This window comes from Charadrius vociferus, unplaced genomic scaffold (assembly GCF_000708025.1).
Source record: "Charadrius vociferus isolate BGI_N301 unplaced genomic scaffold, ASM70802v2 scaffold62, whole genome shotgun sequence".
NCBI lineage: Eukaryota > Metazoa > Chordata > Aves > Charadriiformes > Charadriidae > Charadrius > Charadrius vociferus.
The window spans coordinates 4,079,479-4,093,593 of record NW_009647419.1 but is presented as its reverse complement, the minus strand read 5'-3'; the positions used below and the strand labels follow the sequence as shown (position 1 = coordinate 4,093,593).

The window sequence follows — 14,115 nt, the reverse complement described above, 5'->3', positions numbered from 1 at the left end:
GGGGGAAAGAAGTCGAATTGTCACATCCCTAAAGACAGTGCTTCAGGTAAGGGAGGGAAATGCCCCAAAGTGAGTTGCCTCCCTAAGGGTATCTACATCTCATTTGCTGTCCCATGCAGGCTGGACTTCAGTTGCATAAGATGTTCCCCCCAGGAAAGCCAACCCAGCCTGGGAAATGGCATCCAGGCAGGAGCCTGCCAGCACTGGGGCTCTCGCCACTGCAGAGAGGAGGAGCAGCAGACCGAATCACACTGCCCTTTGTCCCCAGCCAGCAGTGAGCTGGGGACCGGGGGACAGGGGAGAGCAGAGACTCCTCTCGGGTTATCATCGCCAGCCGTGCTATTAACCAGCCTGAGCTTGAGGACTGCTGACACGGTACCCCCAGAGGGAGTCATTAGCATGTGTCATATCACTGAGTGCTGCATAAGGTTGCACTCCTTCTCTGTACTTCTGTGAGCAACATTTCAGGTTTGTGCGAAGGCCTTTATCACTTTTGTCACTATCTCACGGGCTCCTCATCACTGGCAGGATGGAAGTGCAGGAGAAGTTGCTCTGGGGAGGAGGAGAGGGAGGAACACGCTTCACTTTTGGATGTCCTCCTCTAACCCCCTCTTCTCACCCTTTTGCAGGAAGGTGGGAAACAGCTGCTTGATGGGCTGGCGGATAACAAGGCTTTGACCGAGTTTGACCTCCGCCTGGCAGAGGTGGGTCAGGAGACTGAGTACCTCATTCACCAAATTGTGTGGGCCAACCGGGAAGCGGCACGGCTGGGGTCTCTGCAGCACCCCCCCGCCACACCCCTCTGAAGAAAATGCTCCAGAACACAATGAGCTTTGCAGGCGCAGTGTTGGAAATACTGTATTTCAGAGGCTTGTTTTCATTTCTATTCCTGAGAAACGCTCAACCTGTGGCCGCCACAGCAGCAGCCACCTTTCACAGATCTCCATCATCCAACTTCACACAAGACAACATCCGACTTCACACGAGAGAGGCGTTAGACCTCATGGGACTCCAGAAGCGTTGCAGAAGCAAATTGCCTCTTGAGCTCTCTCTCTCACTGTACCTGAGACTAAATCTTACGTGCTCGGGCAGCAAGCTTAGTTCAGGCAACAGGATGATGTTTCACCTGTAAAACAGCTGAAGTGAAGTCTCCACCATCTAAATATTCTAGTCCAGACCTAACCTTCAGGGAAAACAGCTATTTTAGGCTTTTTCCTGAGGGGGATGTGAGATGCATAGAGGATAGAGGTAATGTTGTTTCTAGTTCCTCAGCAGCTTTTTCTGGCTATTGTTCTGCTCAAGGATTTATTTGTTTTTATAGCAAAACCTGTCTGGACTCTCAGATATGGGGGGTGACAAGTAAAACAAAATAAATTCAATAGAAGATAGGTCTCTCCACCAGTTTCCTACTTTGGGTTGCTATGCCATTGATCAGTGCTAGCCTGCTTTGCGAACAGGTGAATTCTTTACAACCAGGTGCTCACCTTCACCAGTAAGGCTCTTCTGTGCAAATCGGTCAGAAAAATCTGTGTTTCACGTAACTTCAGGCTAGAGGGGTTACTGCAGGACTGCTGGCCCACACATCCCGGGGGGCTAAAAATGGAGCAGCTTCCTTGGGCCTGGAGGAAAATGGAGAAGCTTCCTTCTGTCCCACGGGCTGTGGCCACCTGAGGACAGGAGAGGGCACGTACCCGATCGCCTCGCTCCTTTGACTCCCCTCCTCAGGAGAGGTCAGTGGGGAATTAAGCAAGCGGGCTGACCTCCATCCCCTCCTGCCCTCTGAGCAACACAGGGGCTTCATGTGTCTCCCAGCCCTGCCCAGCATTAGCACTCACAGACCCACTGCTGGCAGCCACTTCAGTGAATCATCTGAAACTTTTATTACACCGATTTGGTTTACAATCTTTGTACTTTGATATTTCCAACAAAAAAGGCAACATTGTGATATACTGTTTGTACATATATAGAGAGACAGACAGAGCTAGATCATATTGACAGAGTTGAAAAGTAAAAACTGTTTCCCAGTGCTCACAAAAAGAAATTTGTTCGCCACGTACCCGCTTCTGCATTGCTCTGCCTGATGGATACAGACGCCCGCGGCCAACAGGACCTTTACCTGCGCTGTGTCACCCCTTTTATAGATCAGAAAGGATGGAGTGCGAGGCTGTCCCCGGCGGCAGTGGCCGCGCGAGGGGTGCCGACAGGGCTCAGCCCCAAGCCCTCGCAGGTCTGCGTAGCTCCCTTCCCAACTATTCATGGATGCTCCAGGGGCTACGTCCACCAGAAAATCTAACCGGTGGCAGCAGCTGTGAAACCTGCCTCCCCCCCCAGGTATCTCCCACTACCTGTTTCCCATCCTCGAGACCGAGGTATTGAATAGATTTATTTCTTTTTATTTGCATTTACAAAATATTTCCACTGAATGACACACCTGAATGAGATGAGAACTCGTGTTCAGAAACAGCAGAAAAGACCCAGATCAGCATCAGGCTGATGAAGGAACAGCTCCAGCAGCGAGGGTGGTGCAGGGGCTTGATGGGGGTGGCTTGGTCCCGGGCAAGCCTGCCTGTAGCTCCAAGTACAGGGTTGCATCTGGTCAGCCAGTTGTGCAATGAAAGCTCGTGCTGGGAGGGCAGTGATGAGATCCCTCAGACATGCTAGCGGACACGTGAGGAGGAACTGGCCACCAAAGCCAGCAAGGAACAGGGATGGAAAGAAAAGGGCCTGGGAAAATGTATCATCCCCAAAACAACTGTGGACTTGCTTTCCAGGATACTCATGGCTCCTCCTGCAAATGGCCAAGACTGTTAACATCCCCTGAGCACCCTCCAAACGCGCTCCTGGGCTGCCACACGCAGGAACGCCTGGACAGGTAGCTGCTGCCTGCAGAACCTTTGCCTTTCCTCCTGTCCCTCTCTTGGCCAAAGAGCACAGCCCAAACCAAGCAGCCTGCACCACTCGCTCCTACCCAAAACCAACTATCGGCCTGTTCGCAAGGGTTCGAACCATTTCAAACGCTGCCCAAGTTGGTAAAAATGAAAGCCCTGACAGTGACAGCAGATTGTCTGAGCGTGAACGCTCCCATCATTGATGGGTCACTTGTCACCTACAGGTCCGGTGGCTGAGGTGTGGGACGCCTTGCAGAGCTGTCACTAGCAGGTCACTCCATGCTGGAAAGGGCACGTGATGGCACAGGGCCAGTACAGACTTCTTAGCTCTCCCGTGAGACCCATACCCAAGGAGTACCATGGGGCTTTGAGGAGGGGGGGGTCAGCTGTGGGCCTCTGTCTGGAGGAGGGAACAAGCTCCGGCGCCTTCCTTAGGAGCTGGTGTCCCCTCCCGCCGCCATCTGCTGACACAGCATGAGCAGCACCGGGCGGCACTCAGCAGCAGAGGGACTCCAGCCAAGCTGGGAGCATCCCCCCCACCCGTGGGTTTGTGCCAGAGTGACGGTGCGGGGAGAGACAGGGGTGGCCGGGTAGTAAAGGAAGGGGAATGACACAAGGGCTTTCACTTCCACTATGCCAGTGGGCACCCCATGGGGCCGGAGCAGGGGCGCCCGGCTGGCTCCCTCCCGCAGCAGATGGCAAGCCCCGTTTCTGCGGCTTCTGAGCACAACCCGCGCGCGGGGGGACGGGGCCGGGGGGCGGGCTTTTTGGCAACTTCTGCTCACAGCGACCCAGGCATCGGCTTGCAAGGTGTCACGCTGGCATATGTCGTAAACAGGACGACAGGTTGATTTCGAGCACCGACTGGGGGTGGCGGAGCAGACTGCCGCCGGGAAGGCTGTGCGTGGAAATGGTTGCTGCGTTCAGCATCCCTTTGCGGCGATGGGGCTGGATACGTCCACGCTGAGCTTCTGTCCCTGCCCGCCAGGGACCTGCTGGCCCTCTGCACAGCCAACCGAGGTGCTGGCGGCTGGGGTTCAACAGCAGGGGGGAAATGGGAGGGCCTGTGTGGTGCCCCCGGGACAACCTAGTAGAGCCATGTCTCTGGAGAGGGTGAGGGCTTGTGCTGGGGCAGCCTCGGAGCATGTCCAGGTCACCTCTTATCAGGACAAACTACGAAACTGAACTGGGGAGTAAACAGCATGTTTGCAAAACATGGCCCCAGCCTGAAAACTGGCCTGAAACACGCATGGTGCAAGCCACGGCGCTGCCCCCCAGCCAACTGACACAAGCTCTCCTGGTTGCTGGGGACCCGCTGCTTGACCCCCATCAGCACCTACACCACCCATGCCCTGTATGCAGCGGCCTCCCTCCAAACCCCCTCACCAGCTAGTCCCTGCCGGGGTCCACGCACCGCCCAGCTGACAGGGCACGTTAGGCTAACCTAGACCCTCTCCTGCTTCTTCCTTCAGTCACAGTGAAGAAGGATGAAGCCTGAGCTCATGGGGCCGGGAAGCTGGGGAGCAGCGCAGAGCCAAGCCCTGCACCGGCTTCCCTAAGCGGAGGGGATGGCTCAGAAATGAAGCAGTTCCTACTCCCTACAGGCTGTGCCTGAAATAGCCCAGCCTGTCAGATCCCCGTCCCCGGCCGTGATGGATTAGCCTCTCCAAGGCACAAGGCAATTTATTCATTAGCGACATTTACACCTTGTGGCTGCATTGCCCGTTGTGGTTTGGTGACACGTGCTCGAGCTGTCAGTGCCGGGCTGGGAGGCAACATCGCTGCTTGGATGATGCAGTGAGGCTTGGCCTGGGCACCTCAGCTTGGAAATACCTCCCGCCTGTCTCCTCGGCCAGAGCCTGCTTTGAAAGACTGCTTTGCTCCCGGGCTTCTCCATCAAATGCCCCGCTCCCTCTTTTTGCCCCCCACCCTCCCTGCCTTGCAGCGCTGCTCCAGCACAGCAGCCTCCTGCCCTCTCTCGCATCGTGGCTCCTGCAAAACCACATCTGGAAAGCCTTTTACAGCTGTTCTCATACAGCCCCTCTTCTCCAAATGTCTTGCTGAGCATTTACGTGCTATTCTGCCCTCCTCAGCTAGCTCCTCCATCAGATGTGCCTTGTTCAGCCCACAGTGAAGCTGCCCTCGGTCCCAGCGGAGAAGCACAGAGCCCCTGTTCGGAGACACCGCCCCTCCCCCAGACACACTGCTTTCACCACTATGCTGTCCCCTGGTCCCACACTGCCACAACAGCTGGCCTGCCTCTCCTCCCCAGGGACAGCACCAGGGCTCTGGAGATCAGGACCGTCAAAATGTCAAGGGCTTCCGTTTTCTAACTTTGGTCTGTTGAACTTACCCTGTCTACAAAGGCTCAGAGAAGTGCCGTGAAATTCTCTGGGAAAGCATGAAGTGATGCAGAAGTGAGGCCACGGTGTGCGGCAACGCTCTGCAGGCTGCGCTGTCTGTCCTCCAAGCAAGCAGGAGGCACGCCAGGGCATGGAGCGTTGTTGGAAGGCCGTGTGTAGGCAAACCAGGGGGTTATGGCAAGGTTTGGCCACCAGCACGTCTGAGGTCATCACGCGTCCGCTGGCATTTCACGGCTGGCCCGTGGCGCCTAGCAGGGAGAGGACTGAAATGATGCAAACGCACAGCCTCGGAAGAGATCAGGGGAGGGGGATGCTTTGGCTAGCTCAGAGGAATGACAGCACATCGGGTTTGGAGAGGGTGAGAAGAGCTGGAAAGCGTTGGCCAGGGAGCAGATCCAGCAGCTCTCCCATTTCAGGCAGCCAGCGAGGGATTAGCTTGTTCTCAAACACAGCTTGCTCCATGCTTTTACCCCGGCTCACTGCCACTCGCTGCAGCAAATGCGACACTTCACACCGTCTCCTCTCAAAAACCAGGTCAGGAGCTTCCTCTCACAAGGAACAAGCAATGCTCTGTCACCTGCAAAGCCCTCGCTTTGTCCTGATGGGCGACAACAGACCAAAGCCATGAACACACCAACCCTCTGCATGGCCACAGGTCCTGGCACGCAGCAGCACACCCTGCCACACACACACACGCTTGGGTGGACGGCCAGGTCCCCCCAGGGCCAGAGGAAGACTTTGAACTCCAGCTTGCGTTCCTGATCAGCCTACCCCACTGTGAAGCCACTGGGCCACCATCCACAGTCTTCCTTGAGCACTTTTTTCCCCACCTGCACTGCGCATTTCTAACAGAGCTGGCTGAAGCGGAGTGTTTAAACCCACCTCATTGTCAAAAATTAAGTTCTTTAAGCAAGGAACAGCAACCTGAAACACTCCTCACAACTGTTAAGGGCTTTTAGTCTCATTCCAGTTTGAAAAAGCCATTGGCATTTCCAAAGTGAAATCCTCTTATTTCGGGGTCTAGTTGTCACCTTTTTATTCCTAACCGGCTGAATGGTGCTGTGCATGCTGTTTGTCGGATGCTCCATTACCTTCCTTCCCCTCTGCTGGTCCCTGGGGACAGGCTCTCCCTGGGAGGGCAGGGGCAGCATGAACACAGCCCACCAGCTTCTGGATGGGCTGAGCAGGAGGTGGTATCTGCTTTCAGTTGATCCTCTCTCCGCATCTGCTTCTGGAGAGGCATATAGACTCGGGCTCAGGTTTTTCCAAACATTTTCACCCTGACCAGTTCGTGGGCTGCCATCCAAAGTCTGAATTCATGGCACGGCAGCTGACGGCGCTGCTAATGGACATTGGGACCATGGGACTGATACAAAATACTAAGTCATCTCACCACATTCTAGCTAGGCTTTTTCTTTCGCTAATGTGAGTAGCTAAGATTGCAGAAGCAGCTTGTGCTGATGGAGAGTGAAAGAACCTCGTGTGTCTGTGTGTGAAGTTACTTTGCTCTACAAAGTTCACTAATTATAATCACAGTAGGTGATCCATCCATTCCCAAAGTTCAAAGGACTGGGGAGGGTTCAGGATGGGCACCAATTTCTCATGACCTTCATTTCCCCAAATGAATTTTACAAAAACCAAACAAACAAACAAAAAGCCCCAACAAAAAGTCATCCTCGGGAGGAGGGGAAGAATAAAACCCACTTAGCTTTCCGGCAGCCGCTGTGCTTATTCTCAGTGCTGGATGGCCACGCTGCACATTGTAATGGACTCCTGAAAACCTTGTCAGCTTCTAGAAGTGTTGCATAGGTGGATGATATACCTGTTCGTAGAGCCTGGTTGTGAGCTGCAGGAAGAGGAGCTTGCTGAACTCCACAGAGAAACTGTCCCTTCCCCAAGACAGACAGACAAAGTGAGGAGAGAAGGAGGAAGGGGAGGCCATGAGGCCACGGGTCTTGTAGGTTCAGTTCTGTCCTTGGGACCTCTTTTCCCTCATGTGCGGAAAGGCTACGGTCCTGTGGGAGAAGGCTCCTCTCCCAGTGCAGTGGAGGTCAATTTGCTTGTTAGCTTGCTTTTGAGGAAGTTGACGAGACCACATCCATGGGCATAACATTTCCCTTGGTGGAGCAGCTGTGGTGGAGGCAGTAGAGCAGAACAATTCAACCCACCACTTGCAGAGACAGTAGATATTCAACATTCATTCACGTTGGTCAAGTCCCAACACAAGCTCTATGCATCAAAGCAACACTGTGACAGATCAATTTGTCTCAAGGACAGACCACTCTGACAAGTTGCTAAGCCAAGCTCACGTTGGTATAGTACCACTGGCTTCAATAAAATTACACTAGGAATGAATATAGCCCATTGATTTTTACCTGAAATGTGACTAAGCCCCTTTCTCCATTTTTTCAGAATGCCCACGGGGAAAAGAGCCCAAGGTGGGCTCAGCTCCAAGTCCCCACTGGGCTCCCGGGTCCTATGAACCAACCTTTGGTGCCCATGCACAGCTGGGTCAGCGGAGACTCCAGGCCCACATGTATCACAGGAGGCAGTATTACCAAATAGAGCGTAACACTTAAACCATGTCCCATTTCTGAGATTATATGGATCCAGATCATATTCATACAGACCTTATTCTAACTACTGAGTATGAATGAAACATGATTAGAAGCACATATCACAAACTGAGGCTTATAGCTCTTTGGTAACACGACTTCTTGGTGGTGTCAGAGTATTTCAGACCCATGCTCTACAGCTACTCATCAGAGTAGGAGCACGTTGCAGCAAGGTTGTACCCTGCTAAAAGTAAGGCAGCACCCTGGTGATATTAGACAGAAATACTGGAGCCATGGTTGGAAAGGTTGGAGGGAGAGCTTAAAAGATATTTTTCTTCCCCACAGGCTGATCAGCAGGCAGTGAGTTACTGGCATCGGATGCTGCCGAACTTTCTTAAACTTCCACCTAATAAACCTCTTCCTGCAGTCCCCTCTCCATGGGCATCCACCAGAGTTACTAAACAGCTCTGCAGCCTCTTGAGCGTGAGTGGAGAGACAACAAAGAGGGCAGGGACGGACTGGGTCTCCAACATCTGCCTTTTATGGGGAGCAGAAAGGGAGGGGGGTGTGCTTGTTTGAAATGGGAAAAATGGCAGCTTTCCCGGCACTAATCCTGAGTATTTGCCTATTGTGTGGCTCTGAAAGGCTTGGCATGGGCCATAAGATGAGATTCCCTCTCTTCGTCCTATCAAATGCCCCTACAGTTGCTCAACCCAAAAGTCCTCTCTGAAATCTCCCTCCTTGGCATGGTCTGTGTGACATGCAATGGGCTCAAGGAGTACGACCAGGCTGGTTGGTGTCACTGCCTGGTTCTCCATGAACAAAAAGCTGGGCGCTATCTGGGAAGCTTCCAGAGTGTGCTGAAAGATGGATAAATGGGTGTTGAGGTGTCTTGAAGATCAGCTAATCCAGAGCTTCTCACATGCTCATTCTCTCTCTTTTTCTAGTTCAGGAAAGCTGGAGAGCTTTTAGGTACCTCGCAAGTACGCTGGCAGCAATGGGAAACACCAAATAGCCTAAACTTATTATCCAGCCTTGCAGCAGCAAGGACTAGCTCTCTTCTAGGGATGTATTAATAACACCACAAAGCACCAGGAAGAGGAGCTGGCAGAATTCCTGATTCCCTCTTTCCGCTATGTTTTTTTGCTCTGAGAGGAAAGCCTGCTGACAAGTGCAATGCTGAGCCTGACTCTCGGCCCATGGAAAGCTGCAACGGGTGAATGACGTATGGAAAAAACCCGTCTGGCTGCTGAGATCCTTTAGTTGTATGCCCCGCTCGTACTGACAAGCACCCGGCTTTCACCTTCCCAAAGGGTGACGCAGGCTGTCCTGCTTCCCTTGCACAAGGGGCCAGCCATGCTGTGTACTTCGCCCGCTTTGGGGAGATCTTCTGCACCAGAAATGAGGACACAGCCAGCGTGACAGACCAAGGCGTTGCTCACACCTTTGGCCCTCTCCTCTCGCCCAGGCCATGCCCACAGCAGGAGGGACAGACTCACTACACAAGGAAAACTTGCGCACCATCACACAAGCCAGGGTTCGCCCACTGAGATCCTGAGGGAGAGAAGACACTGGGATTGGGGAAGGGAAGGCTGCAGACACCAGATAACGCCTGCTTGTGTCGGGAAGGCCATGGGGAACAGGAGCAGAGCCAATTAAACTCAGCAGTCAATGGAGGAGAAGTAATGGGATTAAGATACAGCAGGGAGAATTCAGGTTAGATATAAGGGAGCAGGCTATCATGAGAGGAGCAGACTGGGCCATCGACTGAGCTGCCAAAGGAATCGTCGTCACCGATGCAGACACGGCAGAGAGCAGACACAAGTCTGGAGGAAGAGCAGGCGCCTGACTGCTGCTCAGCCCGGAGCTGTGGCGGGTGGATGTCTGCGTGCTGGGGGAGATGGGACCACTCCACCACAGAGAGGCTGCGCGCCAGAACAAGGACAGACTGTCTTTGGATATCCACGCTGATAACCTGAGCTGCAAGGAGAATTAAATCAGCTGCCCTTTGCCCAGGGCACGAGGGTCCTTCGCTAGCACTTCAGAGGGAAGCTACGCACCTACCCCTTCTGCCAGCCACGTCCCATGCTGGGGGCAGGAAGGGACAGCCCAGTTGCCTGCCATAACCTTCCCTGCCTGGCTAGACGTGCTGCCCTGCCATTGGAGGAAAGGGGAAGGAAAAGGAACACAACCCCAGTTTCAGTCTGTCCTCTTCAGCTCCACCACTTCTCTGCCAAGCCACCAGGCAGCTCCTGTCCCTCCTGCCCAGTCCCACTCCCCTCCCATTCCCATGCATGCCAGCCCCCTTTCCTGAGCCTAAGACAGGACAGGAAGATCTCCAGCCTGGCAAGAATGGAGTAGGCTGGAACAGGGGGGCAGCTCCCCCATGTGCAGTGGGGTTGGAGGGCCAAGAATATGAGGAAGGGATCTCCAAAAAATCCTGGCATGCAGCAGAGAGCACTAGTGAGAGAGGTCCCACTTCTCCTCAGGGTGCTGTGGGTCTTGCATGGCCACAGACCATGGCACTGGGACTACACCTGGGACCTGGCTGCAGCTGGCACTATGCATGGGGAAGGTGTTCAGCAGCAGGAAGACTCTGCGTAGATCCCGCAGGCCAGAGCACCAGCCATGCCTCAAAGACACGCATATCCACCTGGACAAACCACCTCCAGAATAAGATTTCATGGTTGAAAATGGGGCCAGAGGAATAAACCGAAGCAATCTCACGAAGAGGCCTAGAAAGAGACAAGGACAAGGTGCCTGAAAGCAAAACTCTGCTGCAGGTGCTAAAGCACGGGGGCACAGAGACCCTACTAATCTGTCCCTATTCTGAGGACTGTCTTTGCCCCAGGGAGCTAAAAGGCCTGCCAAACCTTTGATAAATCCATCTGTCCAAGGCACCTTGGAGGCTGGAGATAGAAAGATGAGCCATCGCAGCCTAATTTAAGTAATGTGTAGGAGATTTCAAAGACAACACATTGGGAAGGACAAGCGGACCACGTTTCTCACTAATGACCCACTGCAGCTCCACTGACTGAATGTCTCCTGATTCACCAGGACATACGAGCACACACCATTATCTCCCCAGAGTCACAAGGACCCTCAGCATTGGCTTTGGCCTCCATTAGGCCCTTGGAGAGAGAAGCACAAGCGCACAGCAAGCCAAATGTCATCACTGAGCAAGAAAATCCCAGGGCAGCCAAGGGGGCTGTAGCTGCTTTCACCCAGTCTGAATCAATCTGTGCCAATAATGATGAGAACAAAACACGGAGAAGGATGTGTCCACACTGGAGACCTTATGCTTCCCTGTTCTCAAAGGCACTCTCTCATCTAAGCCAACATCTAGGTCTGGTAGTGATAGTAAAGGCAAGTTACAAGACAGAACCACAAGAGAGTGAGATTTTAAGGGTCTTTCTGTTCAAATCGCCGTTGTTTGGAGTCTAGCACTCGGGATCCAGGAAAACAAGGGCAAGAGACACTGACCAGGATACACAAGGCACAATAAGCAGAACAACAGACCACTGTGGGGGCAAAGCCAAGCAGAGCCTTACAATTCCCACAGGTGCTGACTGCTACAGGCCTGCCAGCAAGAGATGATTTTCAAGAGAACTGATGTGGTGGAAGGGTACATTTGCAGCCTCCCCAGGACCTGGGAGGAAACAGTACAGCAGCATGACTGGAGAAATATACCCTTCATTAATAAAATGGCAGGGGGAAGACCAGCTGAACTAAATAAAAAGCCTTACTGTTTGCTGTTACATCTTGCCCTTCTGCTATGGATGCAGAGGCAGACACCAAGCTCAAATGCCCAGGTGCTAATGGACTTGCTCTTGTCACCCAAGACCTGCTGTTCTTAATCCATGTTTGCCCCAGTGGATGAGGGAAGCGTGGTGAGGCTGAGGACCAGCGCTGTCTGGAGAAATCGCTGGTTGATCTGGCATGCACTCCCCCAGACTGAGAAGGAACAGCTTTTCTGAGGACAGGGACGTGAGAGATCTGGGGATGTGTTGACAGGGAAGGAAAAGCTGGGTGCCTGCATGTAGCTTCAGTGACGTGAAGGCTCCTTGCCCAACACCACCGAGATCCTTTCCAGCAGGACAGAAGGGGCAGCACAGAGCTCAGAGCAGGCCAACCTGCCCTGACAAGAGCAAGGCAGAGGAACCCAGGGGCTAACAGGCTACACAGAAGCTACCTCACTTCTCACAGCCTGACAGCTCTCTGCAAAAAAAACTCTGTAGTGCACACTGCTTGATTTTAAGCAGATTGCCCTCTAACGTATCATAGAATCACAGGTTTAGGTTGGAAAGGACCTTGAAGATCATCAAATTCCAATCCCCCTGCCATGGGCAGGGACACCTCCCACTAGACCAGGTTGCTCAAAGCCCCATCCAGCCTGGCCTTAAACACCTCCAGGGATGGAGCTTCCACAACTTCTCTGGGCAACCTGTTCCAGTGCCTCACCACCCTCAAAGTGAAATATTTCTTCCTAATATCTAATCTAAATCTACCTTCTTCCAGTTTGAAGCCATTCCCCCTCGTCCTCTCACTACATGCCCTTCCCCAGCTCTCCTGTAGGCCCCCTTTAGGTACTGGAAGGCCACAATAAGGTCTCCCTGGAGCCTTCTCTTCTTCAGGCTGAATAACCACAACTCTCTCAGCCTGTCCTCACAGGAGAGGTGCTCCAGCCCTCTGATCATCTTCATGGCCCTCCTCTGAACCTGCTCCAACAGGTCTGTGTCTTTCCTATGTTGGGGGCTCCAGAGTTGGACATATACCCAGTCTGTTCTGCAGTGCATCCCTCAGGGAAGATGCCTCCCTGCCTGCCAACTGTGGGTCCTGCACCCATGGTGGGGCTCCACAAGAAGGGGAATCCCTTTGCTCCTCATTTCCCCAGCCCTGGTCCCCAACGCTCCAGCACGCTTTTGCATTTCTCCCTCCCAGTCCCTCAGAGCCCTCTGCCAAAACCAGGCGGCCAGGAGCCCATAGCTGAGTCTCCAGCCTGATTTCATGCAAAATTCACTCTTGCAGACATGCACCAACCTGTTGCTTTGTTATCAATAGGTGAACTGCAGCTGAACCTACCTAAGCCTTCCTTGATGTTTGTCTGAACCGATTAGGACACACTTCAAAGCCAGGAATGGACACCAGCCACTTGACGTGCTGCCTGTTACCACGATGCCTGTCCCAGTGCCATCCTCTCCCCCTTTCCCAGCTCACCGGGGGGGCTTCCGTTTTCTCTTTCCGGCTGAGCCCTCCTCCAGCAAGCAGACCAGTAGCGCCGCAGATCTCTGCTCCATCTGGGTTTGCACATTCATCCCTTCCCCGGTGCTGCCTGCCTGCTGTAATCCCAAACCGAAAGCCCTTTACCTAGGGGATGCTGACTCTCAGAGCTGGCGTGCCGAGGCTTCCTAAGGAGCTGAGCCTGGGATCCTCCAGAGGCGGTGCCATTCCCAGCAGTGAGAACAGAGTAACAGTCGAAGCATGGTCTAAAAAAAAAAGTGGGGAGGGTGGGGAACGGTTGGGGGGAAGGGGAAGAGCTGGATTCGTGGCATTCAGCCTTCGCTCTAACCTGCTGCTCAGCTCCAAGTGCCTGGATGCCCCAGACCTTTAGGCACAGGCAGTTACACGCTGCTCCCAAAGGGCCTGTTCCCCTCCACCCTGCGAGGGTTCTGGCTCCAGCGTGGGCAGCGGAGTGGGCAGAGGTGCAGCAGGGCGCTTTCTGGTGGCTGCTGGTTCCTCGGAGCACAAGCAAGCCTGGAGCCAGGGCTGGGAGCCAAAGCATCTCACTCCCTGCATCAGGCCTGTCTTTTTATTCTCCCCTTTGGGTCTTGATGCCATGAATTATGGTTTTGGGGTTGGTTTGGTTGGGTTGTTGTTTTTTTTTTTGCATGTGGTTGTTGGTCTAGAGTTCTGTGCCATGTCGGGGGGGCACCAGCACTCACCCCTCCGGGAGGTCAGAGCCACGGCGGGGGGAAGCTTTCGCTGGCTGCCGGAGCGAGATGCCATGTCTGCTCCATCCTGATGTCCTCCTGGGCCATCTCCCTCCACTGCTCTCCTCTCCCCAGATCCCGCACTGGCTCGGGCCAGGCAACGGACAACGAGATCTCACCGCCCTCTGCTTTCACAGTGAGGTCTCCACGCAGGACCCGTTGCGGTGGAGGTGACGGTGGTCGTGGTTCAGGCAGCCTTCATTGCGGTGCACAATGAGGATGGGGAAGTAGAGGGCGTCCTGGTAAGGAGGGGGGTCTTCCTCCTCCACAGTCACCTGGCTGGAGAGGCGGGTCTGCTCGGTGGGACAGTCTGCTCGTT

The 14,115-nt window shown here is 53.9% G+C and overlaps 2 protein-coding genes across 2 annotated transcripts in view; one reads left to right on the top strand and one right to left on the bottom strand.

The window, feature by feature from the left end:
* Positions 1-806, top strand: part of TCTE1 (t-complex-associated-testis-expressed 1) — a 6,470-nt gene extending 5,664 nt beyond the window's left edge. Inside the window, exon 4 of the mRNA XM_009880457.1 lies at positions 630-806. Coding sequence (XP_009878759.1) covers positions 630-806 — 177 coding nt within the window. The remainder of the gene's footprint in view (positions 1-629) is intronic.
* Positions 807-13,927: 13,121 nt separating this feature from the next.
* The window catches only part of TMEM151B (transmembrane protein 151B), a 22,753-nt gene continuing 22,565 nt past the window's right edge, over positions 13,928-14,115 (bottom strand). Inside the window, exon 4 of the mRNA XM_009880456.1 lies at positions 13,928-14,106. Coding sequence (XP_009878758.1) covers positions 13,928-14,106 — 179 coding nt within the window. The remainder of the gene's footprint in view (positions 14,107-14,115) is intronic.